Here is a 24,308-nt window from a genome sequence, read left to right as displayed (position 1 = left end):
CCCACATCACTCAGTGAACTCCGTGTGTGTCCACCATCTGACCATTCACTATCCCTTATCTCAAACTAAGCGCAGTGCAGTTACCTTGGGTAACCTCTCAAATAGTAACTACTGCCTGCAATTTACTTTAAGAACTCTGAACACAAATAACTACGTTTTTACAGCAGAAATGGGAAAGTCTGTAAGTTTCTGTAGAGTCACAAAACCAAGTACTGCACTAAGCAATTTCATTTTACAAAAGGTTCGGGGTTGTCAAGAGTGACAGGTAGAAAAGAACAGGAAGACAAATTTCGGGAGCAAATAATTTTTAATTTTTTTTTTAAACAATTAAACCAAAGAATCATGCAATGCTGCCAGCATTGGATGCAATCCTGGGCCACAAGTCTGCACACTCCTTTGCGACTGGTCCTGTGATAGCAGACCCTACATTAAAAAAAGAGTGAGATGACAGATAAGATCAGATAGACCCAGAGGTTAAATCATCCCATCTGGAACTTAGGCAACACTGTGGTTTCTTTCTTACCTTTCATTTCACCTTTATTGTTTACTATGACCCCCGCATTATCTTCAAAATAGAGAAACACACCATCTTTTCTCCGGTATGACTTTCGTTGTCGAATTACCACTGCTGGATGTACTAAGAGGGAAAACAGGACAGTAGTCACTAACCTGACAGGTCCCAGTGCCACCACAAGAAAGCAGTTTACATCTCACCTAGTTCCCCAACATTTCCCACTTCAACAGAATGCAGACTCACCATTTGCTTTTCATTTCCTAAAAGCAAGTGTGAGAGACAGTGCAAATAGTACTCACCCCTTAAGGAAAGACCTTATTTCAAGGCAAAACTGCCTGCACTTCCTACAAATGTAAATCTGTATTCTTACAACAATCAGCAACACTAGCATGAAACTTGCTAAGCACGTTCTATACTTGTTCCCACTTCACCCAACAGGTGGATGCTGTTAAGATCCTAGTATCACAAAATGGGACCCCCTTTTGGACGGAGTAAGTAAAGACCCAGCTATTAATGAACTCATTAGATATATTCCATCCCCGTATATATCAAAACTTCCAAGAAAGTACACACCTTGATCTAAAAATTACTGCTTTTCAGAGTTTACTGGCATTAAATATGCACCGTGTTAGATTTTACAATAGAAGTTCATTTACACACCCATTTAACCAAAGAAAACCTACAACAAGGTGTGCATATATGTCTTCACACTCCTTGAACCCCAGAAGTACATCCAAGATACTGACCACACACTCTACACCTTATCTCAAATGCCTAACTGCGGGCACATGTGTTGTTGTATTAGAGCAAAAAGCTGGAATTAACCTATGTATTTCATGGCAAATACACAAAACAGAACCACTTAAAAATGATTATGTCGATCTGTAATTTTTCATATGTAGGACAGTATCTGTGAAGCAACGAGTTACGGGAAGGCTGTGGTCCCATTCAAACAGTAGTTTACAAGATAATTTTTTGCAAGTAACTCAAAAAGAAAGGATGGGGCACCTGGTGGCTCAGTCGGTTAAGCACCTGCCTTTGACTCAGGTCATGATCTTGAGGTCCTGGGATCGAGCCCTGCATCAGGCTCTCTGCTCAGTGGGGAGTATGCTTCTCCCTCTGCCCCTTCCCTGAGCCTGTATGCTTATTTGTTCTCAAATAAAATAAAATCTTTAAAAAAAAAAAAAAAAAAAAAAAAGAAGACACACAACAAAATATTAACAGTGGTCATCTCTTGGAAGTCTGAAGGTTGGGTAATAGATATTTAATTTCTATTTCCTATGTAATTAATTATGTCTAGGGATGCCTCCGTGGCTCAGTGGGTTAAGCCTCTGCCTTCAGCTCAAGTCCTATCTCAGGGCCCTGGGATGGAGCAAGGAGCCCGCTTCCCCCCTCTCTCTGCCTACTTGTGATCCTTCTCTGTCAAATACTAAAATTAAAAAAAAAATTGTGTTTAACTTTTGAGGAACAGTTTTCCAGGATCTTAATTAAAAAAAAAAAACAAAAAAACAAAAAAACACCTACCAGCACTAAAATGAACCCTTTCCAGACCTTCATCTACAGTACTTAAAAGAACTTAAGTCAGACATCACCTGCATGCAAACCATGACCATCATTAGCTTAGAGGCTCTGAACAAGTTACTTAAACTTCTGACATTCAAGTGTTCCTTTCGTAAATAGGGGTATCAGTTACATTTCCACATTCAACATCAGACACTGCAAATACAAGAATTTTTTTTTTTTTTTTTTAAAACAAGGACAGGGATCCTGGCTATCCTTGAGGCCATTATTATTTCTATATGTAAGATGGCCTCTGATCAGGGTTTTCCCCCCCCCTTAGAAGAAATCTCCACACCCAACATGGGGTTCAAACTCACGATCTGCCTGAGATCAAGCTGCATGCTCCACTGACTGAGCTAGCCAGGCAGCTCTACCTGATCAGGTTTTTAAGAATGAAATACACATTGAGAGGTAACTGGTATTTACTGAGAGCCTTCTCTGTTGGACCCTCATCTACTCATAACCATTTATATTTTTAACTAGAAAAAACATTTTTAAATGTAAACTCTATGCCCAATGTGGGACCTGAACTCATGACTTGGAGATCAAGAGTCACATGCTCTAATGACTGAGCCAGCCAGGAGCCCTTACTCATAACCATTTAAATTCTCACAAATGACCAATCTAGCAGATGAATATGGCCACACACAAATCCAAGACTCTGGACTTCCAGAATTGCTCCTTTCCACATTTCTGTCTGTTATATGGAAGTCCAAGGTGAGGGATCGTATTCATTCAGCAGAAACAAGGACAAGATTAATTAAGAGCTGGCAATTCACTATTTTTAAAACTATAAAGCGTTGTCTGGTCTGTCCCACCACAACCTGATTGAGACCAACAACACACCCTGCTGCCATCTCACCAACAGTGACAGTGGATTGCTCTGCCCTTCTCTGACAGCTTCCCAGGCCACAGACCAGACCCAGCAAGTGTTCTAAGAGGAGAGCCCGTCCAGTTGCATGCAGATCCCAATCTACACATCAATTAATCAATGCTTAACCACAATGCTTGGTACTCCACGCCCTCAAGTCGGTATTAAATGTAAACAAAGATTTCTGACCACCCCCACCAAATCATCAGCGGGTGGCAGGGGTGCTTGTACAGGCCTACAAGGAGAGACTGCAGTATGTAGCCAAGACCTGTATTTGCACTGTCCATCAAGAGATGGCTAGGACTTCTCAGAAGAGCAAGATACCCTAGACCAAAGACAGACTACTTGGGTACAGGAGGGAAGTTCAGGAGCTGAAGTTTAGTGCATGGAGTATCAGGAGCTCTAAAGCCAGACAGACAAATCAAAGTGCCTGAAACCCTCCCCATCAACTCATACACCTAGGGGATTAAGCAATGAGCAGCTCCTATTTTAGTTTCTACCAGAAGACATTTGGAAGCAACCATGCTTAACTTTTGACAAGTCACAATTCTGAGTTAATCTCTTCTATAAAAACAAACAAAAACCATTCTTAGGGATGCCTGAGTGGGTTAAGCTGCTCCCTTCAGCTTGGGTCCCAGTGTCAGGGTCTCTGGATAGAGGCCCACATCGGGGTCCTTTCTTGGCAGGGAGCCTGCTACTCTGTCAGCCTCTGCCTGCCACTCCCCCTACTTGTGCTCTCTCTGTCAAATAAACAAATAAAGCCTTATTTTTTTCCTTAAATCAGGAAGCATGTGTTTTTCTGTACTTACAAAGTGTTAGGTCAGAGGCCAAATGCTCTACATGCTCAGTTTATTACCCGAATCTAACGACCACTTGATAAAGTATTCAAGGATCATTCTTCCCCTTCAAATCAGTAGTTCCAGAAAAGGAAACTTGCCTGAAACCTGGTCAAGCTCTAAATGCCTACCAAAACAAAAAACAAACAAACAAAAAAACCAACCATTTACTGGGGTGCCTGGTGGACCAGTCAGTAGAGCATGCGACTCTTGATCTCAGGGTAATGAGTTCAAGTCCCTCCTTGGACTTAAGAGATTATTCAAAAATGGAAACAAATACAGCAAGACCGGGTAGTGGAGAGCACTTAAGACAGCAAAAGCAGCAGAACTTAGATTGCAGATATTTATCTCACACTGCCCCTCCAAGGAAATTGAGCCTTCAGAATGGTAAAATTGATTCCATTTTCCAATAAAGGGAAAAATCCTTCAACTGTTCACCAGTCAAGGAAGATTCAGCGTTTCTACTCACCCTTCTTTCTGAGCTCTGGTTTGCCTTTCTTCACTGTGGCCATCACCATGTCACCCACACCCGCAGCAGGAAGTCTGTTCAATCGTCCCTTGATCCCCTTCACAGAGATGATATACAGATTTTTGGCTCCTATTGAGAATGTAAACAAGTGGTTTTTTTTGGGGGGGGGGGCTGTGTAACGTTTCCCCGGCACTTCCAGAGCCTCTCTCTCAGCTCACACTCCCAGTCAGTATCCCCCAACCAAGGCGAACACCTTGTCACACCACCGATTGAAGCAAAACAACACAGCACGCTGCTGCTTCACCCAAAAGCAGTGTTTTCACTCTGCCCTTTCTTGACGGCTCAGTGGGTCATTAGTCAAGGCCCAACGAGTGCTTTTAAAAGGGGGAGCCTGGCGGAGTGCAGCTGAAGGTCTCACCTGTGTTGTCAGCACAGTTGATCACGGCGCCCACCGGAAGACCCAGGGAAATCCGGAATTTCGCACCGGAGGACCCACCACGTCCTGTGGGTAGGAAGGAAAACAGGATAGGAGTCACTGACTAGCCATGGTTCCGAGTTTCCCCTCACACTCGCACATGCTTTGGGCAACGGTATCCTCCAGTCCCTTTCTCTGGGACTCCGCCTACCCCTCCCCACGAGTCACCCGGTTCCCCATAGCAAACAGCCAATTCCTCACTGTTATCGCCCTTACATTACGGTTAAGGGGCCTGAGCTACTCAACCCTCACTCCACCTTTTGCACCACGTAGTTCTCCCTGCAAGGCGGGAGATCACACAAGTCGTCCACTCTGGGGCCTCAGCCAGTCTCACTTCAACACCATTACTGGAGTGCTAGGCGCAGAGGGATCCCGTCGGTTTGGTCTAAACTCCTGTCTGGATGCTGCCAACTCAACTCTCCAAGCACACCCCCGCCGCCACTTTCGGCGGCCCTTCCAGTGCTCTCACGGCGCCCTCCTCTTCCTCTCCGCCCCAAAGAAGAGCAAAGCGCCCCAGCTGCCCATGGCCACCGCTCTGGGAAAGGCCAGCAGTCACCCCGCGACAGATGGCAAAGGATACTCAAAAGTCAAACCCTCACCTCGCTTCGACATCTTGAACGCCGGAAAGGGACAAAAAGGAAGTAGGTACAAAGGATTCTGGGATATGAACTTTGATGCCCCGCCCAGTCTCGTCACGTGACCCGGAGTTTGCGCAATCCTCCTCTTCCCCCCACCCCCCCGCCCCGCCCCGCCCCGCCCTCCGCAAGCACGTTGTCTTTTCACGTAATAAGTCGTGGACGTCGGATTGAGTTCTCGTTGGGAAGTGGGAGGTGTGGGTGTTGAGGGCTGCTGGAGAGAATGACGCCCGGAGTCTCTTCTTTACGAGCTCTAAAGTTGTTGGGGATACAGAAACGTTGGTTAATTTACCCAACAACTGAGCACGTAGTATGTGTCAGGAACTTCGCTGGACACTCGAAATTAAGAAATGATTAAAAGGGCCTGTGTAGGAGCCTCAAAGAACACAAGAGAGTAGGGTATCGAGCGAGAAAGAGCTCTGAATGGTATCTTTAGGATGTGGTATTGAAAAAAAATTGTGTTAAAAAAAGATTAAGAATAAAAATCAACAACCCCCATCCCCCACCCCAAAAAAGGATGTGGTTTTGAGTAAGTGCCATTTTAGCACTACAGATAATTCCATTTACGTATGTTTGGTCCCAGACTCATTTGTATTTCAGGTATCTTTGTTTATCAATTACCCCTTTCACGGCTTCAACCTCCTCTTCTGGCTTTTTTGCTTTTGCCGATGCATTCATTCAAACATTTATTTATTTATTTATTTATTGAGTGCCTACTTTATGCCAGGTACCATCATGGGTATACATTAGACTGCATCAGGGAAAAACGCCAGATCAACATTTCTGCCCTTAAGGATTCTGCAAGGGTGGCAATGATAGTGGATATTCCGCACTAAATAGATACAGTAACTGCAGTGTATCATGTAAGATGATGATGTGTACTATGGAAAAGTAAAAGTATCAGGTATCAGGAAGTCGGAATAGGGGCAAATTGCAATTTGAAACAATATGGTCAGGGTGGGCTTCATTGACGAAGTCGATATTAAAGCAAAGACTTTAGGTGAGGGAGTTAGCAATATGAATGTCTGGGAAGAACAGGGGAGAGAGTCAACAGCCAATTATCTGGTCCAAGGGGGAAGTGTGCCTAAGCAATATGAAGACCAGCAAGGAAGTGGATGTGACCAGACAGAGGAAGTGAAGGGAAGAGTCGTAGGTGAGAAGGTCAGAAGTAATGGAATGAGATTGTGTATGGCTTTGTACACCACTATGGACTTCAGCATTTTGGGACTGGAAGAGAGAACTATTGCCCCGTGGTAAGCAGAGGAACATGATCTAATATATCAGAAGGGTCACTCTAATTGAGACTAGAGTGTGGGAGAGGAGGCAAAGTTGCAAATAGGAGATGTGTTAGGAAGCTCTTGAAATACCCAGGAAAGGAATGATGGTGATTCGGACTACAGTGGTAGCAGTGGAGGAAATGTGATGTGGTCAGATACTGGATATGTTTTGGAAGTAGAGCCAACAAAAGGCAAGGTGTGGAAAAAAAGGAAGGAGTCAGATGTCTCCAAGGTTTTAGGTCTGAGCAAGTTGAAGATGTCATTGCTATCAACTGGGATAGGGAAAACTATGGAAGGAACAGATTTGTGGTTAAGAATAGGACATAAGTTGGGGCGCCTGGGTGGCTCAGTGGGTTACAGCCTCTGCCTTGGGCTCAGGTCCTGGTCTCAGGATCCTGGAATCGAGTCCCGCATCGGACTCTCTGCTCAGCAGGGAACCAGCTTCCTTATCTCTCTCTGCCTGCCTCTCTGCCTGCTTCTGCCTGTCAAATAAATAAATAAAATCTTAAAAAAAAAAGAATAGGACATAAGTTAAATGTTTATTAGACAACCGAACAAGATTCAAATAATAAGTTGGACATATTAGCCTGGAGTTCTGAAGAGAAGGGGCTATAAATTGGGAGTTGTTAGCATATAGGTGTACAGTTGAGCCTTGAACAATTCTGGGGTTGGGGTACCGACCCCTCTGTGCACGCAAAAATCCATGTATACAGGCACCTGGGTGGCTCATTCATTAAGCGTCTGCCTTCAGCTCTTGTCATGATCCCAGGGTCCAGGGATCGAGCCCCGCATTGGGCTCCCTGCTCAGCAAAAAGCCTGCTTCTCCCTCTCCCACTACCCCTGCTTGTGTTCCCTCTCTTGCTATGTCTCTGTCCAACAGATAGATAAAATCTTAAAAAAAAAAATCCATGTATAACTTTTGACTCCCCTAAAACTATTAATAGCCTACTTTGACCAGAAGCCTTACCAATAACATAAACATTCAAATAACATATTTTATATGTTATGTGTATTAATACTGTATTCTTACAACATGAGTAAGAGAGAAATGAAAATGTTACTAAAATCAAAAGGCGGGGCACCTGGGTGGCTCAGTTGTTAAGTGTCTGCCTTGGGTTCAAGTAACTAATTCCAGGGTTCTGGGATTAAGTCCCATGTCCGGCTCCCTGCTCAGCGGAGAGCCTCTTTCTCTCTCTGTTTCTTTCTGCTGTTCTTTCTGCTTGCGCGCGCTCTCTCTCTCTGTCAAATAAACAAATAAAATCTTTAAAAAAAAGAAAATCAAGAGGAAGAAAAAAACACATTTACAGTATTGTACAGCATTTTTTACAAAATGGGATTTAAAAATGGGATTTCAGGGGCGCCTGGGTGGCTCAGTGCATTTAAGCCTCTGCCATCAGCTCAGGTCATGATCCTAGTGTCTGGGATCGAGCCCTGCGTCGGGCTCTCTGCTCAGCGGGGAGCCTGCTTCCCCTCACCTTCTCTGCCTGCCTCTCTGCCTCTTTGTGATCTCTCTCTCTGTCAAATAAATAAATAAAAATTTTTAAAAATGGGATTTCAGTTCAAACCCACATTTTTCAAGGGTGAACCCTGTTTGCAAACATGACAGTGGATGAGATCATAAAGAAGTAAGGGTGGGGGGGGCGCCTGGGTAGCTCAGTGGGTTAAAGCCTCTGCCTTCAGCTCAGGTCATGATCTCAGGGTCCTAGGATGGATCTGGTCCGCGTCGGGCTCTCTGCTCAGCAGGGATCCTGCTTCCCCTTCTCTGCCTGCCTCTCTGCCTACTTGTGATCTCTGTCTGTCAAATAAATAAATAAAATCCTTTAAAAAACAAACTGTGAAATATTTAAGCATTTGCTAATTCACAGAGGATAATAAGTCCACTGCCTATTAAAAAATACATAACATCTTAACATGAAAAATACATGTTTCCAAACAAAAATAATTTAATGAGAAGAATGACTTTGCTTTACATGCTTTTGGAGATCCCTTTAATGTCTGGCTTAATGGAAGACACCTGGATTTTCATGTTCCCACTCTTAATCTGTTGTGATAGCACACACTGTGGCAGCCTTAGGAAAGTTCTACTGTGTACTCATGAAAAAACAAGAAACAGATCGTGTAGTCTTATAAAATGAGCTCTTCTCTTGCTACAAAGGGTCTCGGAGACCCCCAGAAGAAATCCCCACAGACCATATTTGGGAACTGAACTGGATAGAGAACCCTGGAATGGCTGCAGACATTCTCACCTTATAGGGTAACTGCGCTGTTTTCACATTGACTCAGGTATCAGAACCCGGAATCCTTGGTGCTGCCAGCTTAACACTCTGCAGAACAGACAAGACAGGAGGATGCCCGCTTGGTTAGCATCGCATGTGTTTTCTCTCCTGGTCTGGAGGGTGGTAAGGCCTAAAAGTGAATGTAGTAGGGGGCACCCGGATTTGAACCGGGGACCTCTTGATCTGCAGTCAAATGCTCTACCCCTGAGCTATACCCCCCCTGCTGAAAGAAGAGGGATTATACTTTAATTGTAGTGTTTGCTGACCAGTCCTTCAGTGATTAATAATAGTTTAGTACCTGTGATTGACTGTTTCAGGTTTTCCGGGGTGATGAAAAGATCCAAAATGAGATTTCAGAGGGATTCTGGACCCAAGTGGCAGGGGAGGAATGTGAGGCCTGCTCTGACCCAGGCTTGAAGGTTCTGTGTAGGTGCGTGTGGACGGGATTCCCTCTTTCCATCAACTGTAGGCTTTTCTTACCTCTGGCGTCTGGGAATTCTTCTGTGCATTGCCTGCATCCCAAGCTGTCCTAAATCCCCAGCCCAGTGCTTTGTGCAAGAGAGAAAACGCTTCCCCTGTGCTTCTTCAGACCCTCCCTGCTCCTGTACCAGAAAAACCTCTCTTGTCCCCATTCTCTGCATCTTCTTCAGTCACTTCCTTTCCCTTGGTTTCTTCAAACATCAACAGGTTTCCCCTACATCAGAAAGCCCTTCCGTTGCTTTGTATAGCTGTGGTCGCCTGCACATTTCTTTCTCGCTACCCATTTTTAAGAAAGCCAGTGACTTCATTTCTTTCAACATCACCAACCTATCTCTGCAGTTCTGCTACTCGACATTTCCCTTCCTGACTGTCAGCAATCCCCCCTACCCCCTATCCAACCCCCCCACCTGCCCTGGACTACATATCTTGGTTCTCCAACTGGATTGTAAGTTCTTTGAGGGCAGGGATCACTTTGCATTCCTCTGTTTTCCCAGAGTAGCTGGCACTGTTGCCTGGTTCATTACACGCCCTAGTTGGTACTTGGCAAACCAAATCAGTCCTGATTAAACTCAACCATCACATTACACCCAGCTAGCACCCAAGCCGCTGAATTTTGCTGGAGAAGAGCTCATAAGGCCCGCATCAACTCATCAATCTCAAACAGGCTAGGCTTCCCCGTCTAGTATTCCTACACCACTGGCTGACTAGGTTCACGTTCTCAGTCTCCAAAATGTCTATTTCACATACTTTCTCCTGTCTCCAACCTCCCACATCTTATCTCTCTTCACTCGCTTTGCCGAATAGCTGGCCTCTTTCTTCCATTTTGGAGAAAATCGGAGTCAGTCGGAAGCAGTGGTGTGCTGATAAATGGCTAACAACTAACTGGCTTCAAAGGATGTGGTTTATAGCATTTGCTAATTCCCATGGTGCAAATATCCCCACCTGCCAATTTCAAGCTACCACAGGGAAGTCAACTGGCTTTTAAAATTCCTGAAAATCCAGTCATCAGTTCTCAGAAGCAGCATGAGCCAAGTCTAGCACACTTCTGGGATTGACTTCCTTCTTCCTCAGCTCCCCACTGTATACTGACAACTCACGGAATTACATTTCCAGCCTAGACCTCTCCCTGGTCCCCAGAATTCACTGGGTCTTCAACTGCATGCTTACCATCCCGTCTTCGATATCTATGGGGCATCTCACCCTTAACATGTGGAGCCATACGAGCATGTGAGGTCCATGAGGGCAGGGCGTGATACTGTCTTACTTTGTGTGTAAGAGTTTTAAAAAGAAACTTAATTTTTTTTCTCCTCTAAGCTTCCTCCTTTCCCAGTGTTCTTTAGCTCAGGAAACCACACCACCATCCACCCAGATGGGGGACAAAAAAGAAGAGTCGTTCTTGATTCTTCTTTTTCGCTCTTCTTCCTCAAGCCATCCAAAGTAGAGGAAGCATGTAACTCCCCTCCTGTGGCCCATTTGGAGGCCCACACTCCTCTTCAGCTCTGCTGTTCCCATGGCAGTAGGCTAAATAATGGCCCTCCAGATATGTCCATGTCCCCAACCCCTTGTGCATCTGTTAGCTTATAAAAGACAGATGTGGTTGCAGTTAAGAATCTTGAGTTGGGGAGATTATTCTGGGCAATGTGGATAAGCTCAATGGAATCACAAGGGTCCTTCTAAGAGAGAAGCGGAAGGATCAGAGTCAGAGACAGAGAGAAGATGTAAGAATGGATGTGGCGGGAATCAGAGGGCGAGAAGATACTACCCTGGACATGGAGGAAGGCGCCATGAACCCAGAAATGCAGGGGACTGCTGGAAGCTGCGAAAGCCAAGGGAACTGAGGCTCTTCTAAAGCCTCCAAAAGAATACAGACACGTCAACACCTTGAGTTTAGCCCCGTACATTTGATCTTGGAATTCTGACCTGCAGAAGTGTAAGATAATATTTTTGTGTTGTTTTAAGGAAATAAGTTTGTGGTGGTTGGTTACAGCGGCAATAGGAATAAGTACACTATTGTAGTTAGTCTAAGACACCATCACCGTCTCTCACCTCCACTATGCATCCTGTCTCTCCATGTCCATCTTTTGCTTCTCGTTTGTGGTAAGAACACTTAACATGAGATTTACCCTCTTCACAGATTTTTAAAAGATTTTATTTATTTGTTTGTTTATTTACGAGAGAGAGAGAGAGACTGTATGTGCGTGTGCGCACGCGCGTGGGTGTCAGCAGGGGGAGGCAGAGAGGGAGAGCCAGAGAATCTCAAGCAAACTCTGTTCTGAGCATGGACTCTGAGGTGGGGCTCAATCTCACGACCCTGAGATCATGACCTGAGCAGAAATGGAACCAAGAGCTGAACGCTCAATGACTGAGCCACCCAGATGTCCCTTCGCAGATTTTTAAGCGTACAATACAATATTGTTAACTACAGGCACAGTATTGTAGAGCAGAGCTCTAGAACTTACTCCTCTTGTATACCTGAAACTTCATACCCATTGCTTAGCAACTCCCCATATTTCTTTCCTCATCCCTGGCCACCACCATTCTATACTCTCTGCTTCTATGAATTTGACTGTTTTAGATACCTCATCTAGATGAATTATTCAGTGTTTGTCCTTCTGTGATTGGCTCATTTCACTTAGCATAAAGTCCCATGTCGTCAAATACTGCAAAATTTCCTGCCTTTTCAAGGCATAGTAGTATTCCATTGTATGTATTCTCTATGTCCATTCTTGGATCCCTATACATCCTGCCCTCAGAAATGCGGGTGATGATTTCAGATCCCCACTCAAAACCGTCCAATGGCTGCCTTTTCATCTATTTGGAATAAAATCCAAACTCCTTACCTTGGGTTACAAGGCCCTCACTGGCCCTGGCTACCTGTCCAGCTCTTTTGAATTGTCCTTCCCTTGTCTACCTCTCCTCCCACTCTGGCTCTAGGGACATGGCATTAGTCTTACTACTTAGAAAGCATGTCTTCCCAGGTAGCTAAGTGTCCCTTTCATGTCTTTCAGATCCTAACTCTCCAGTTTCTGGTTTGTCTTCACTAGATTTTTAATTCGGTGTGAGTGAGAATGGAAAATATATTCTGCACCTAAAGGGGAATAGTTGCTCCATAAAAAGAGAGAGCGATCACTAGAAAGTATAGCCAGGGGACGTCTCCCAGTGATGTCCTGCTAGCTGTTGTTTGTATTTTTCTTAGAGAGACCAGGGAAAAGGATTCCCTATCTAGTTTTGCAAAAGATTGTTTTCTGACTTCCTTGGGTAAAGAGATGGGGTCTGTTTTGGAAAAGGCAGATTGGTACCTGACTTCACATGTTTTCAAAATGTCACATCTTCAATTGGTATTTTAGCTCTGTTCCTCTTACTAGAAAATTCAGTATTACCTAGCGGGAAGAAACAGACTTCCAACAAAGAATTTTCAAGATGAAAAATTTAGGATTGCAGTAAAGAGAATTTTACAAGTCTTTGCCAGCAGAGGGGGTATAGCTCAGTGGTAGAGCATTTGACTGCAGATCAAGAGGTCCCCGGTTCAAATCCGGGTGCCCCCTTGGCTACCTTTACTGTTTTTCACAGTTGTTCAGGTGTGACTCCAATATCTGCAGGTTCTGAATACCTGTGTGACCCCAATTTCAGCAGGTTCTGAATACAAAACGGTTTGGAATCCCCGTCTCTTCCACTTGGCTGATTTCTCCTGGCAGCTACCTCTTCCTTGTACCTGAGAAGCAAGCAGTTAACATCCCAGAGGTTGAACAGTGATTATTACTCTGTCCAGTCTTATGATATAACTCAACGCAGTGCCAAGAAGCCCACTTGTGGGTGAAAGATGGGATCAAACTATTTTCATCTCTGAGACTTAGACCTATTGGTTTAATGTTAATTACAGGTTGTTTTGGGGGCGGGGGCGGGGCAAACAGCGGAGTGCCTGGTGGGGGAGGTAATATTATTTAGCCTTATTCATATTCTGACAGAGGAGACTAGGAGAACAGAATCTACATTCAGAAGGTTTATTTACGTGCTTGAGAAGTTTAAGTCCCAGCGCAGACAGAAGACAGGTCAAAAGTATATGGTTTTCTCCTTCTTTATATTATTCAAAGGGAGGGCTTTGGTCTGACAAAAGTGCAGGTGGTAAGCCTGAGGCCTGGTGTCCAGAAAAGGGATGAAAAGCTGGCTATTCCTTGGGATTGGCCTCTGCTCAGTCTCCATGTCCTGGCTTTTAACGCCTCTCACAGTTATGAGAGCCGTGGGGAAAAATGCAACGGAGGATTCCCCAGGGGCTCCCAAGGATGACACAATCAGATTCCGGGTTTAAAATATCACAGCTGCCCCCTGACCCAGGCAGCATGTCTCTCCCTTTCTCCTTTATTTTTTCTTTTTTTGGGCAAAACCTAGTCGAGGGGGCCGCCCTTGCTGCTTTCACACATCGTTCCCCGTGACCCAACAATGGTAACTGTCAGTCAGGAAGCCAACGGAGATATATGGCCTACCTTCAGGTTGTGAAACTCCATTGTCTCCTAGTGCTAGTTCAGTGGTTCTCAAAGTGTGGCCCCTGACCACCAGCGGCGGGAGCCCCCAGGAACTGGTTACAAATGCAAATTCTTTGAAGTTCCCCTCCAGGCTCAGAAACGGGACTCAACAAGGTCTTCTGGTAATTCTGGCGCACGCTGGATTTGAGAGTCACCGCATCGGTATATATCCGTTTGCATCCGGACGTAACTATTTTTGTAAATTAAAATGAGCCGGTGGGTGTGCATTCGCCGTTTTAACATTCTTGAAGCGCGTTCCCTCTGCCTGTGTCACGAACAATAGGGAGGGGTGAATACAGCAGGTCCATGGAACCTGACTTAAGAAAGAAACTTGAAGTTGGGGAAAGGTTGAGTTTGCGGGTTTCCCTCTTTTGACCATCCACCTCCCCCATCGGAAACGGAAAGCCAAGTTGGAGGAGTAATACTGTCCTCCGACCCGGGCGCCTCGAACTGCCTGACACACTTGAGGCTGTTGGCGGCGGCCGCAGAGATCGTGACAATTCTGGCGCGGATAATAGGGAGCTGCAGGTTTTGAACTTGATTTGTGCGCGCACGCACTCCTTCAGCTGGATACAAAGCAAAATCGAAAGCCTTCTGCTAAGGTTAGGAAAATGAGGAAGGCATTTGTAAAATAAGTCAACTTTGGGGTTTTTTTCAACCTAGGATCCAATTCAACAGTAAATCCAATTCACGAAATGTTCATCTCAAGGTGAAGGAAAAGCCACGAAGGGGGCACCCGGATTTGAACCAGGGACCTCTTGATCTGCAGTCAAATGCTCTACCACTGAGCTATACCCCCACGCCGCTGCTGCGTCCGGACACGGCTCTTTTGGGTACTAAAACACTGCTACACGGGAGGGAGTAGGGAGTAAGACCAAGGAGAAAGGAAGAAGGAAGAAGGGGGGCCAGGCGGAAAACAGAAGGTATCGGGACCCGGAGAACCCCAGGAGAGCGCAAGGCAGAGCGCAGGGAAGGAAGAACCGGCCAGGGCTGCCCTGCGCCGCGTCCGGGCTGTAGGGACGGGTTCCGCCCTACAAATGTGCGAAAGGATGTGGGGGAAGGGAAGCTAAAGGAGGGGCGGGGTAGGGGCTTCCCGTTCCGTCCGCAGGTTCACGCCAGGTATCGACCGGCACAAAGGAAAGTCCCCGAATCTGGTGAATCCAATCCCGCGTTCGGAAGGGTTCCAGCCCCCACCCTCGACGGGTGCGAGGGATTGGCCCGCCTCTCGCAGCCCGGGCGCCCCAGATGTGCAGCCAGATTGGCTGCGCGCCGCCTCCAGCGCCAACGGGTCCCTGGCCTCCGGGCGCGCTTCTCGCGGGCATCTTCTGCTAGAGAGCGCCCGCGGACGGGGGACCCTCGAGACGCACCTAGGCGCGCGCCCCGGGCCCCGCCGCCCTCCCCGGAATCCGCCCCCGCGCAGCCCCACGTCGCCCGGGAAGCGCGCTGCCCGTGCGCGCCCCTGCCCGCGCCCGCGGCGCGTCCCCGCCCCGGTGCAGCCCCTCCTCCCCGCTGTGTTTATTAGGGGAAGGAGGGCGGAGGCGGAGGCCAGTTCCTAGCTCCAGCCGCCGTCGCCGCTCACTGAGTAGTTGCACCCGCGGCCGCCTCCCGCCAGCTCGCTCGGGGGAAAGAGAACGCGCGCGAGCTCGGGCGTCCCCGCCCCAACCCTTCCCGGAGCCATGAATCCCAACTGCGCCCGGTGCGGCAAGATCGTGTACCCCACGGAGAAGGTGAACTGTCTGGATAAGGTGAGCCCCGGGATCGGGAGGCACGTCGTTGCAGTCCCCGAGCAATGCTTCGGATTAGGGGAGGAGAGAAGGGCCGGGTCTGTGCCGCCTCATCCCCACGATCCCGGGAGGAGGGACGGAGGGCGGTGTCATGGGGTGTGGGGACAGACCCCAGCCTGGAAACCGGGAGATCTGCGGCGCGGCAAGGAGTCCACGCGTGGCGGCAGCCTAGTGGCGAATAGTAGAGCTCTGTGCCCTGAAGCTGGGAGGACGGAAGAGGAGTAGGGTGGCCAGGCCCCGGGGTGGGGGGTGGGGGAAGGTTAGGGGTGCAGTCCCGCCCCCAGGGCCGGGAGAGTGAGAGGAGACGGCCGCTCCCTCTCCCCGCCGCGCTGAGCGCCAAGTAGGCGGAAGCGCGGGGCGCTGGGGGAGGGGGCGACGGGGGGGCGGGGCAGAGGCTGGGGGGCTCAGCGAAACCGTCAGCTCTGGCCGCAAATGGCCGGACTTCAGGGCCTGGAGACCGGGGTCGGGGGCTATCAGCGGCGAGTGTTGCATCTGGTGAACTGGGCTTTGAATAAGGACCCAAGCCCCACTGCGAGACCCCCCTTTTTTGGACGACTTGCACCCCCTCGGTGGTTCCGCGCTTAATGGACTAGCGGACCTCCTCTATAGCTTTCCAGCCCCCACCTCAAATTAGAAGCCAACTCCCGGGGTTGGGCCGCCCAGCCAGAGCGGGGCGGGGTCGGGTGCTAGAGTAGGGTGGGTGGAGGGTGCTTTGCAGAGATCTCCTGAAATTGTGCTCAGAGCCTGAGACCGGCGTGTAGAACAAAGAGCTAACTTTTCAAAGCAGGTTTCCCCAATGGAGGGTGGGGTTGGCCGAGTTCAGGGGAGGCCAAGAAAAGGGGGAGGTGTTAGGGAGAGGGAAAGGTGGCCTTCTAGAAATTCACAGTCCCCTAGGGGCCCTTACGCGTTGCCACCCCCACCCCCCATCCATGTTGGACTTGTTCATCTGGTTGCTATTACACTTTTGGAGGGGGGTGAGGAGTAGAACTGGGTGTTTCCAGCAGTTTGGGGTAGGATCTGGCCTTGTGAGCTCCCTAAGATCCTAAGGCGATGCCTCCCCTTTGCATCTTCTCTCCACTCTGCAGGAGAAGTCTCTGTGATTTTGTCTCCTTCCTTGGCAGGCCTTTCACTCACCTCCCAAAGCTGACCCCAGATCCAAATACCCCTCTGATTTGTCTGAACTGGTAGAGGTTGAGGGGCATGGGATGGAAGAGGGGTGCAGAGCCCTGGGGCCAACTTCATTGAGCACCTGGAGCCAGGTTTTGTTTGGGAAAGGATAGTTCATTGACTTCTTTCTGTCTCTTCCCTCCCCCTTGGGATTGGAGCTTCCCCCATGATCTTTAGCCTTTGAGTCAGGGCAGTGGGAGTAGGCCTGAGATAATTTTGAACTTGCTCTTGGAGGAAGAAGATACATGGGCATATGTATGTGTTTCTGCTGTTTCATTGTCTTTCCTGGGTTTGGCTGGGCAGAAGAGAAGGGCCATATTGTGGGCATAAGCAGTGGGGGTGTTGAGCTTCCCAAAGACCCTGCCAGCTTCTGGGGGGCAGGACTTAAGCTTGGAGGCACAGGCTGAAGAGCTAACTGTCCTTGCACACTGAAGTTTCGCCTACTTTGGCCTCTGCATCTTGCATTTTGGCCTCTGCATTCCATGTGCCGCAAATCCCCCTTCCCCCCATTCTCTCCATAATCATGAACTAGGAAGAGGCTGTAGGCTGTTTCACCTGTATAAGGCAGAAGCTATATATGGTGGAGGGATTGCTAGGCTGGAAGTTGGGAAACTTGGTCTTAGTTCCGGGTCTGCTCCCACCAGCTTTATGAATGGCTTTAGGCCTCAGTATTCACCATCTGTCTTACGGGTATGAATGATGTCATTTCCTTGGAGGTGGAGCAGTGTACTAAAGTGCCTGCAGGGGATGTGGTACATGCACTCTGTGTCCTGCCTGTCTTTCTGGGATACTCGGTCCAGCCTCACATCCAGCTCCCTTATAAAGTCTTTTGGTGCTGGGTGCCAGAGGTGAGGGGGTAGGGATTCTATAAGGTGCTTCTCCAGGGGTTCTCTTGCCCTACCTAGAAGAAGACATTCAGGTTGGGTTGCCCTGGGAAGTGGAAGTTGGTTCTTCCTCCTTTTTAGAGCCCTCCTTACAGGTGATGGCCTTAGGGAGACCCCCGCCCCCACCTCCACTGAGCAGCAGGCCTAGAATATTCAGGTATAAGACTTAATCCTCCCAACTCTCTCTATGCAGTAAGGACAGGTGCTTGGACTAGGGACCTGGTGCCCAGACGACTGAGACCTGGGAGGGGGAAGCATTCTGTCTCATAGGTGTGATTGCTAACCAATTTCCCAAGGCCTCCCATTTACTATAGGAGAGAGTCAAATTAGACACATTTCACTATGATTTCCCTATGGTACATAGCTCACCTTGTGACCCAGAGCACAAGCGACGTCCTTGCTGTTAGCTTTTTCTTCTCCCTGAGCTTTATCTCTCAAAGGCTTAGGTGGGTAAAGGCTGTGTCACCTCTAATGGCCACCCTGCCCCCAACCTGTCCCCAACCTGCAACTTCCAGCATGCTTTGCATGCTGAATAAATATGCATTGCTGATGATGGCATTTGAGGAGGGAGGTCGGAATGTGCTTTCCCAGAGGACTTCTAGGCTTAGAGTTGGGGGAGAAATGGGGTGACCTCATTCACTCATTCATTCAGCAAATATTTATTGAGCACCTGCTTTGTGCCGGGCTCTCTGAATGGTTGCTGTGAGGCCTTTGGGGAGGAGAGGAGTCTGTGACTCAGAACGTCCTCGACATTAGGAGAAGGTTGGAGTTTTGTCCTGGACCCTGCTGGGGAAACATTTGTATCTGGGGATCTGTACTGTCGAGGATGCTGTCCCCTGCCTTGCTTTGCCAGGACCCTGAAAACTAGTGGAGACATTCGGGAGGGGTAGAGGATTGGTGGACTGTCGGTCCACTTGGAACTCGTTGGCCAGAGGGCGCTCTGCTCTGGTGGTCTGAGCCACCCCGCCACAGGGGGCAGCAAGGTAGAAGGTGGCTGGGCTAGATGTGAGAGAGGACAAGTCGAATAGCCGTGGTGCCCCACTTTCCTAGCTGAAGCTCAGCGCACCCCATGATCTTTGTGACCATCCGTTCATAATGGCTACTACTGACTGACGTGCCAGGTTCCATCTTCACAAAACAGATGTGATTGCTCCTATAAATTATGAACCCCGTCCATGGAGGCTCCGACATCACGTGTCTGTTCCCCCTCAGCCAGAGCTGGAATTCAGATCTAAAGTTCTTTGTGGTCAGCTTTTCTGTCTGTTCTGTGTTCGCAAAAGGTACTTTGATTTACACCGTCTCCTAATGTCCTTAGTGGTCCACTTCCTGACCCCGGCCTGAGGAGTGTTCTGGGCCTGGGCTCCTGTGTGGAGCTGGAGCACTGGGAATGGTAATCTCCCCCTCGAGAATTGGGGAGGTGCAGCCAGGGTCTGTGCCTTTAAGCCAGTAGCCCAGGTGGCCAGCAGAGCTAGGGTGGTGACCCCAGCCTGGCCAGGGTATAGCTGGTGTTGCTCCCAGAGGAGGGAGGCTCTGTAACCCTTGGCAACAGGAAGGGAGGGGACAGCTTCACCCTCTAACCCTGACTCATGGCCACCCTGGGTAGTCTGGGCTGGGCGCGGAGGGCAAGGTGCTAGGCTGCAGGCACAGTGACCTGAGGTTCGCCACATCCCGCTCCCCCGGAGCTGTGAGAAACCCTTCCGCCCCTGCATGGTGCTTCCAGAGAGAGAGGCTGGCCCAAGCCTCCACCAGTGTGGGAGATCTGGCTTCTGCCCGCATCGGCCTCCATTTGCCTTCCTGTGGAATGGGTCTGCAGTGGAACGGATGGCAGCTTTGGAGGTGCAGGTGGAGGAGTGTCGTGGGCACCTCCGGAGCCTGGAGAGGGGCTGAGAGGCTTCTAACTGGCCCCCCCAGCTCTGGTTTTTGTGACAAGGGAAACAGTACACTTCCTGCAGGCAGCAGGAAGGATTAGAGCAGTGCCCAGAGGTGTACTTTGCTCCCCTGAGGCTAGAGTCTCAGGCATGACTCTCTGAAATCTTACCTGGGGCCTCCAGGAAAGGGTGGGGGATCTCTGGCTCTGGGCCAGGGCAGTCGGGGCAGGGGAGGGAGGCAGATAGGTCATCGTGGGGCTGTACTGACTGATTTCCCTGCGTCCTTCACCAGACCTGATGGAAACAGGGATGGGGTCCCCTTCATCTTGGGATCCCCTTGGGGTCTCCAGCCCCAACTTGGCCCCCAAGGGCCATCGTCTGTTCCCCCTTCCACTTCTCCCCTCCCCTTTCCAAAGAGGACACAGTAGTCGGAGCTACTTGATTTTCTTTAACCTTGGAGCCCTCCCCTTGAGGGAGGAGGGAAGTGACTGGAAGCGGCTCTCCCTGCCGGGCTTGGAGCCTGCATCTGGGTCACCCCGTCCCTCACATGCCCCCGTCGCGCACCTCTGTGAGACCACTCTGTGGACGGGGAGCCCGAGATCAGTAGCTCTCCTTTCCATGATCCTGCTCCTGAGGGCTCCCCCCCCCCCCCCCCCGCTTCTCGAGTAATGGAGTACGGGGTCTCTGAGGGTGAGGGGGGATGAACCGTCTATGGAAATGGGCGCCTTCCCCTCCTGGGGACTCCCCTTCCTCCAGAAGGCAGCTGGGAGGTTTCTTGTGGCAGTCCTGTACCCCCAGCCTCTCCAGTATGCCCTGCCCCCTTCCTGAGGGGTTCACCCCCCTAGTGCGGGGACCTGGCCATCTCCTTCTTGCCCTGTGTCTCCCCCAAGTCAGTCAGGAGGCAGCTTTGGAGGTCCCCAGTCCTAGGACAGTGCATATTCCTGCGTATGTGTGTGTGTGAAAGTGGGTCATGGTCCGGATTCCAGAGAATGTTTTTCCTGGCAGGCCCCTGAGGGGGTGGCGGGGAGGTGGAGGCCCAGGCAAGGGGCCTGTGCTTCTAGGCAGGCAGAGGCCGGCAGACTGGGTGGTGACAGGGCTGGGGCACTCTGCCAGCACCTCCCAGGCACTGGGGGAGAGAGGGGGGCTGTCACTTGGGGGGCACTGATGGGGGGCCGGGACTACCCTGGTCTCATTTTCCAGCCAGGTTGTGTGTGTATGGGTTTCGTACTGGGAGGAGTCAGGGCTGGGCTCTGGGATAGGCCCAGGTGGGGGTAAAGGCCAAACTGACAGCAGCCATGCCTTTGCTTCCAGACTTCCTGTTGGCCTTCTTCCCTAAAGAGTGGGTCTCCTACCACTTCATTTACTCCTCCACCTTGGGCCAGTCTCCTTGATAGGGAAAGTGGCTCTTACCCCCAGATTATCCCCTGGTCTCTGGTTGAGGGGGGCCAGGGTTGAGGAGGTGGTATCCTAGCCTCTCAGCTTCCATTTTTCTGCCCCCTCCTCCAGAGTGACCCAGGAGCACCCCTTGGCGGGGCAGCACATTTTGAAGAGCACTGACTAGGGGGATTTCCTTGACACAGGGCTGAGAGCCAGCTCTGTGCTGGGCACTTCCAGAAGTCTCCCCCTAGGCCTTTCCCTGGCTTCCGGCCTCCTCCTCTGAGGGGTCAGGAGTGCCTTCCTCTGACCACTAGGAAATGGGGCAGGGAGGGGCCAGCCAGGTCAGCAGATAGCCTAGATTCTGGGATCCTGGAAGCTGGACTCCAGGTTGGTGTTGATCTCTTTCTGGGCTGCCTGGGGCAGGATCCCTATTTCCCTGGCAGAGGATTGCCTGCCAGTGAGGATCAACATTTCTCAGGATGGGGACAAGTCATTCGCACATGCGCGCTGTAGCTGTGGTTGGGCCAATAGAGGCACCCCCCCCCCCTGCCGCCTGCTCCCTAGCACACACAGACCTCCACTGGGAGCTGCTGAGCCCCTGGGGGGGTGGGTTTATACCTGTCGCAGTGCCCAGTGTTCCAGAGGGGCCAAGCTGAGTGCTTGTGCTGAGTGCTATATATGTGATCTCTCTCTTTTTTTTTTTTTTAAAGATTTTATTTATTTATTTGACAGAGAGTGATCACAAGTAGGCAGAGAGGCAGACAGAGAGCCTGATGTGGGGCTCGATCCCAGGACCCTGAGATCATGACCTGAGCCGAAGGCAGAGGCTTAACCCACTGAGCCACCCAGATGCCCTGTATAGGTGATTTCTCATTGACTCCTCAGTGTTACTGTTTTCACTCTACAGACATGGAAATGGCTTAGAGGCCTGGGCCCTGACTTGATGTCCCCACTGTGGCATAAGCCTCCAAGCAGAGCTCTGTAGTGCCTCCAGGGAAAGCGAGCCCCTGTGGGGGGGCTCTCCTACCAGTTCACTGGCTCGGGCTGGGAGAAGGGTGAGGGAAGGTAGAAAGGGCATGGGTGTAGTCACCAGAGCTTGGGGCACTCACCCCACTGTGGTCACAGGGAGCCCCAAGGAGGTGGGAGGTGACAGCAGGAATAGCCTTGCGGTGGGGGTGGGGCTGGAGTGGGAGTAAGGCTTCCTGCCCAGGACGTGGCCACTGGGCCCGCCTCCGTTGGCTTCTCTAGACCTTGTCAAGGCTGTGGAGCTGTCCCTTCAAGTTCAGCAGTGATGGCTTCTTAGCAACCCTGGTGCAACTTTGCATCAGCAATGAGGCTTCTCCAGCTTTGGGGGGGGGTAGGGGCAGCAGAAGTGGTCTCGGGGAGGCGGAACCAACTTTCTGGGGGCCTTTTCCCCCCACTCACCCAGCATGTCTGCTGGAGCCTGTGACCTGAGGCTGTGATCCAGTCCCTGGGAGGGAGTGCTCCTTCTAGGGCCTGAGTCCCCCTTCTCTGAGTCCCAGTGTCTCACAGCTGTGCTCCCTCTGCCTCTGTCCCCAGTTCTGGCACAAAGCATGCTTCCACTGCGAGACCTGCAAGATGACACTCAACATGAAGAACTACAAGGGCTACGAGAAGACCCCCTACTGCAACGCGTGAGTCCCGCCCCTTCCCCCTCCTACCCCCTACTGCAATATGTGAATCTCCCCCCACTCCCCCCTCCTCCCTCCTGTTTGGGGATATTGCCCAGCACTACCACAGGAATAAGCACTCATCACCTTTAGTCCTCACCTGGGCAAGATGAAGTAAGGGCAGCTCATAGGCCCGTTTTACAGGGAGGGAAACTGAGGCTGGGGAAGGGAATGGACTTGCCCGCAATGACATGGCCAGTGAGAGGCTGGTTCAGACCCAGTAACCATGCTGCTCTCTGCCAGGCAAGTGTGTTCCCTCCACTGCACCCTACTGCGAGAGAGGGGCCTTTGAGGACACGGTGCTCTGCCCTGTTGTGTTTGCCTTCCCTCATTTCTTTCTCTCCCCTGCCCCCTGTCAGAAGGTCAGCGCCCTGGCTTTGGGGGCTTCTGGCTCTAGCCCTTCCTGATGTTCACCCCCTGAGAACTGGAGGCAGCCTGCAGGGGCCCTGGCCCCAGGGGCAGGTCTCTTCCCTCCTGGCTATAGAATCCTTGTCCTTCCCAGTGGAGTTGGCTGGGCTCTGTTCCTGCTGCACTGGGACCTATTGGGTCCTGCCACCCGTCCTGCTGCAGGGAGGTAGGGTGCGACTCTGTCCGGGACACCCTCTTCCCATCCTGGGCAGTTCCAGAAAATTCACCGCCTTCAAGTTGACCTCCTGTGTAGCAAGTGTAAACTCCGCATGGGGGCTGCCACGTGTGTGTGACCTCACGGCACCCTTGGCAGATGAGGGCTTTAGAAGGTCAAGTCACTAAGTAATGGCAAAGTGAAAATTCAGAAAAAGCCAGGATCTGACTTGAGTCCTGGCTTTTACTCAGTCAGGAGGCTCTTCGCAACTGAAGTTCACCAAGGAGGGGAACCATGGGACTTGGCTAAAAGGTCTGGGGGGCTGAAACCCCTTTGAAAGGCTGTCTATTGCTTATAGCACCCCAGTCGCCTCTTAACCCCACAGTGTCTTGTCCCTGGGCAGCTTGGACATTGTCCCTTCTGGGTGAGACTGGGGCACTGGGAAGGTTGCCCCTGGGTAGAAGGAGGGTCACAGCCTGGTCCTGGCTCTTCTGCAGCTGCCTCTGCTTTTCTATTAGCTTCCACGGATCCTCTTCCCCCACCAACCCCCCCCACCCCCCCAAGGGAAATGGGACATTCTTAGAATTCTTAAGGGCTCACACAAGCCCTGATTCTCTGCCACTTCCTCCCTCTGTTGGGGAGTGGGGTGGGGTTCAGTGAAGCCAGAGGCCAGGGACAGTTTAACCCCTTCGTGGCTGGACCACGTGAAGCTGGATTCTGGGTTCCAAGGCTCCTTTGGGGGCATCTGCTGAGCCTCTGCCCCTCCAAGGCCGAAGTGTGGCAGAGCCCCAAGCCTGGTGTGGGTGGCAGGGATTGATGCTTTCTCATGTCTCTGGCTCAGACTCTAGTAGCCTAGAATTCAGTGAGCGATGGGAGTTGGCGAGAGAAATCAGAGGCTTGTCCTTGTTCTCTCCGTGTCTTCTCAGCCTAGTGCCAGAGTCCCAGCTTAGCTGTTCTACCCTCTCCCAGAGAGGTCGCAGTAAGTGGGGTGAGGGCTCCTGCAGGTGTTGGGGTCTCCAGGGAGGGACAGAAGTTGAATCTCTTCCTGGGTGCTATTTCCCT

At 50.3% G+C, this 24,308-nt stretch overlaps 2 protein-coding genes and 4 non-coding genes across 7 annotated transcripts in view; 2 read left to right on the top strand and 4 right to left on the bottom strand.

Annotated features, from left to right (window-relative positions):
- Positions 1 to 288: 288 nt before the first annotated feature.
- Positions 289 to 5,406, bottom strand: RPL23 (ribosomal protein L23). Its single transcript, XM_044248111.1, has 5 exons — positions 5,325 to 5,406; positions 4,669 to 4,752; positions 4,251 to 4,379; positions 524 to 637; positions 289 to 423 (listed from the first exon to the last, which is right to left on the bottom strand). The coding sequence occupies exons 1-5, from the start codon at positions 5,335 to 5,337 to the stop codon at positions 341 to 343; spliced, it is 423 nt and encodes a 140-aa protein (XP_044104046.1). The 5' UTR covers positions 5,338 to 5,406; the 3' UTR covers positions 289 to 340.
- On the bottom strand, positions 4,503 to 4,637 carry LOC122908130. The gene has a single exon (XR_006384909.1). It is a non-coding gene; the product is annotated as a small nucleolar RNA SNORA21 (small nucleolar RNA).
- A 3,654-nt stretch (positions 5,407 to 9,060) lies between the features above and the next one.
- TRNAC-GCA lies at positions 9,061 to 9,132 on the bottom strand. Its single transcript has one exon. It is a non-coding gene; the product is annotated as a tRNA-Cys (tRNA).
- A 3,734-nt stretch (positions 9,133 to 12,866) lies between these two features.
- On the top strand, positions 12,867 to 12,938 carry TRNAC-GCA. Its single transcript has one exon. It is a non-coding gene; the product is annotated as a tRNA-Cys (tRNA).
- A 1,702-nt stretch (positions 12,939 to 14,640) lies between these two features.
- Positions 14,641 to 14,712, bottom strand: TRNAC-GCA. The gene has a single exon. It is a non-coding gene; the product is annotated as a tRNA-Cys (tRNA).
- Positions 14,713 to 15,432: 720 nt separating this feature from the next.
- The window catches only part of LASP1 (LIM and SH3 protein 1), a 37,838-nt gene continuing 28,962 nt past the window's right edge, over positions 15,433 to 24,308 (top strand). Inside the window, exons 1-2 of one of the 2 annotated variants that reach the window (XM_044248109.1) lie at positions 15,433 to 15,658; positions 22,554 to 22,648. In XM_044248109.1, coding sequence (XP_044104044.1) covers positions 15,590 to 15,658; positions 22,554 to 22,648 — 164 coding nt within the window. In that variant the 5' untranslated portion in view covers positions 15,433 to 15,589. Of the gene's footprint in view, positions 15,659 to 22,553; positions 22,649 to 24,308 lie in introns of those variants that run through there. The other variant, XM_044248110.1, reaches the window with a different exon arrangement.

Source organism: Neovison vison, chromosome 5, assembly GCF_020171115.1.
Source record: "Neovison vison isolate M4711 chromosome 5, ASM_NN_V1, whole genome shotgun sequence".
NCBI classification, from domain to species: Eukaryota; Metazoa; Chordata; class Mammalia; order Carnivora; family Mustelidae; genus Neogale; species Neogale vison.
This window is presented reverse-complemented; position numbering and strand designations above follow the sequence as displayed.

Bases quoted from the DNA above. Each gene is read 5' to 3' on its own strand.
- RPL23 (XM_044248111.1), bottom strand. The intron at 4,380-4,668 runs GTGAGACCTTCA...CATTCTCAATAG, and splicing joins CAACTGTGCTGACAACACAG to GAGCCAAAAATCTGTATATC. The intron at 424-523 runs GTAAGAAAGAAA...TTTTTAATGTAG, and splicing joins CAATAAAGGTGAAATGAAAG to GGTCTGCTATCACAGGACCA.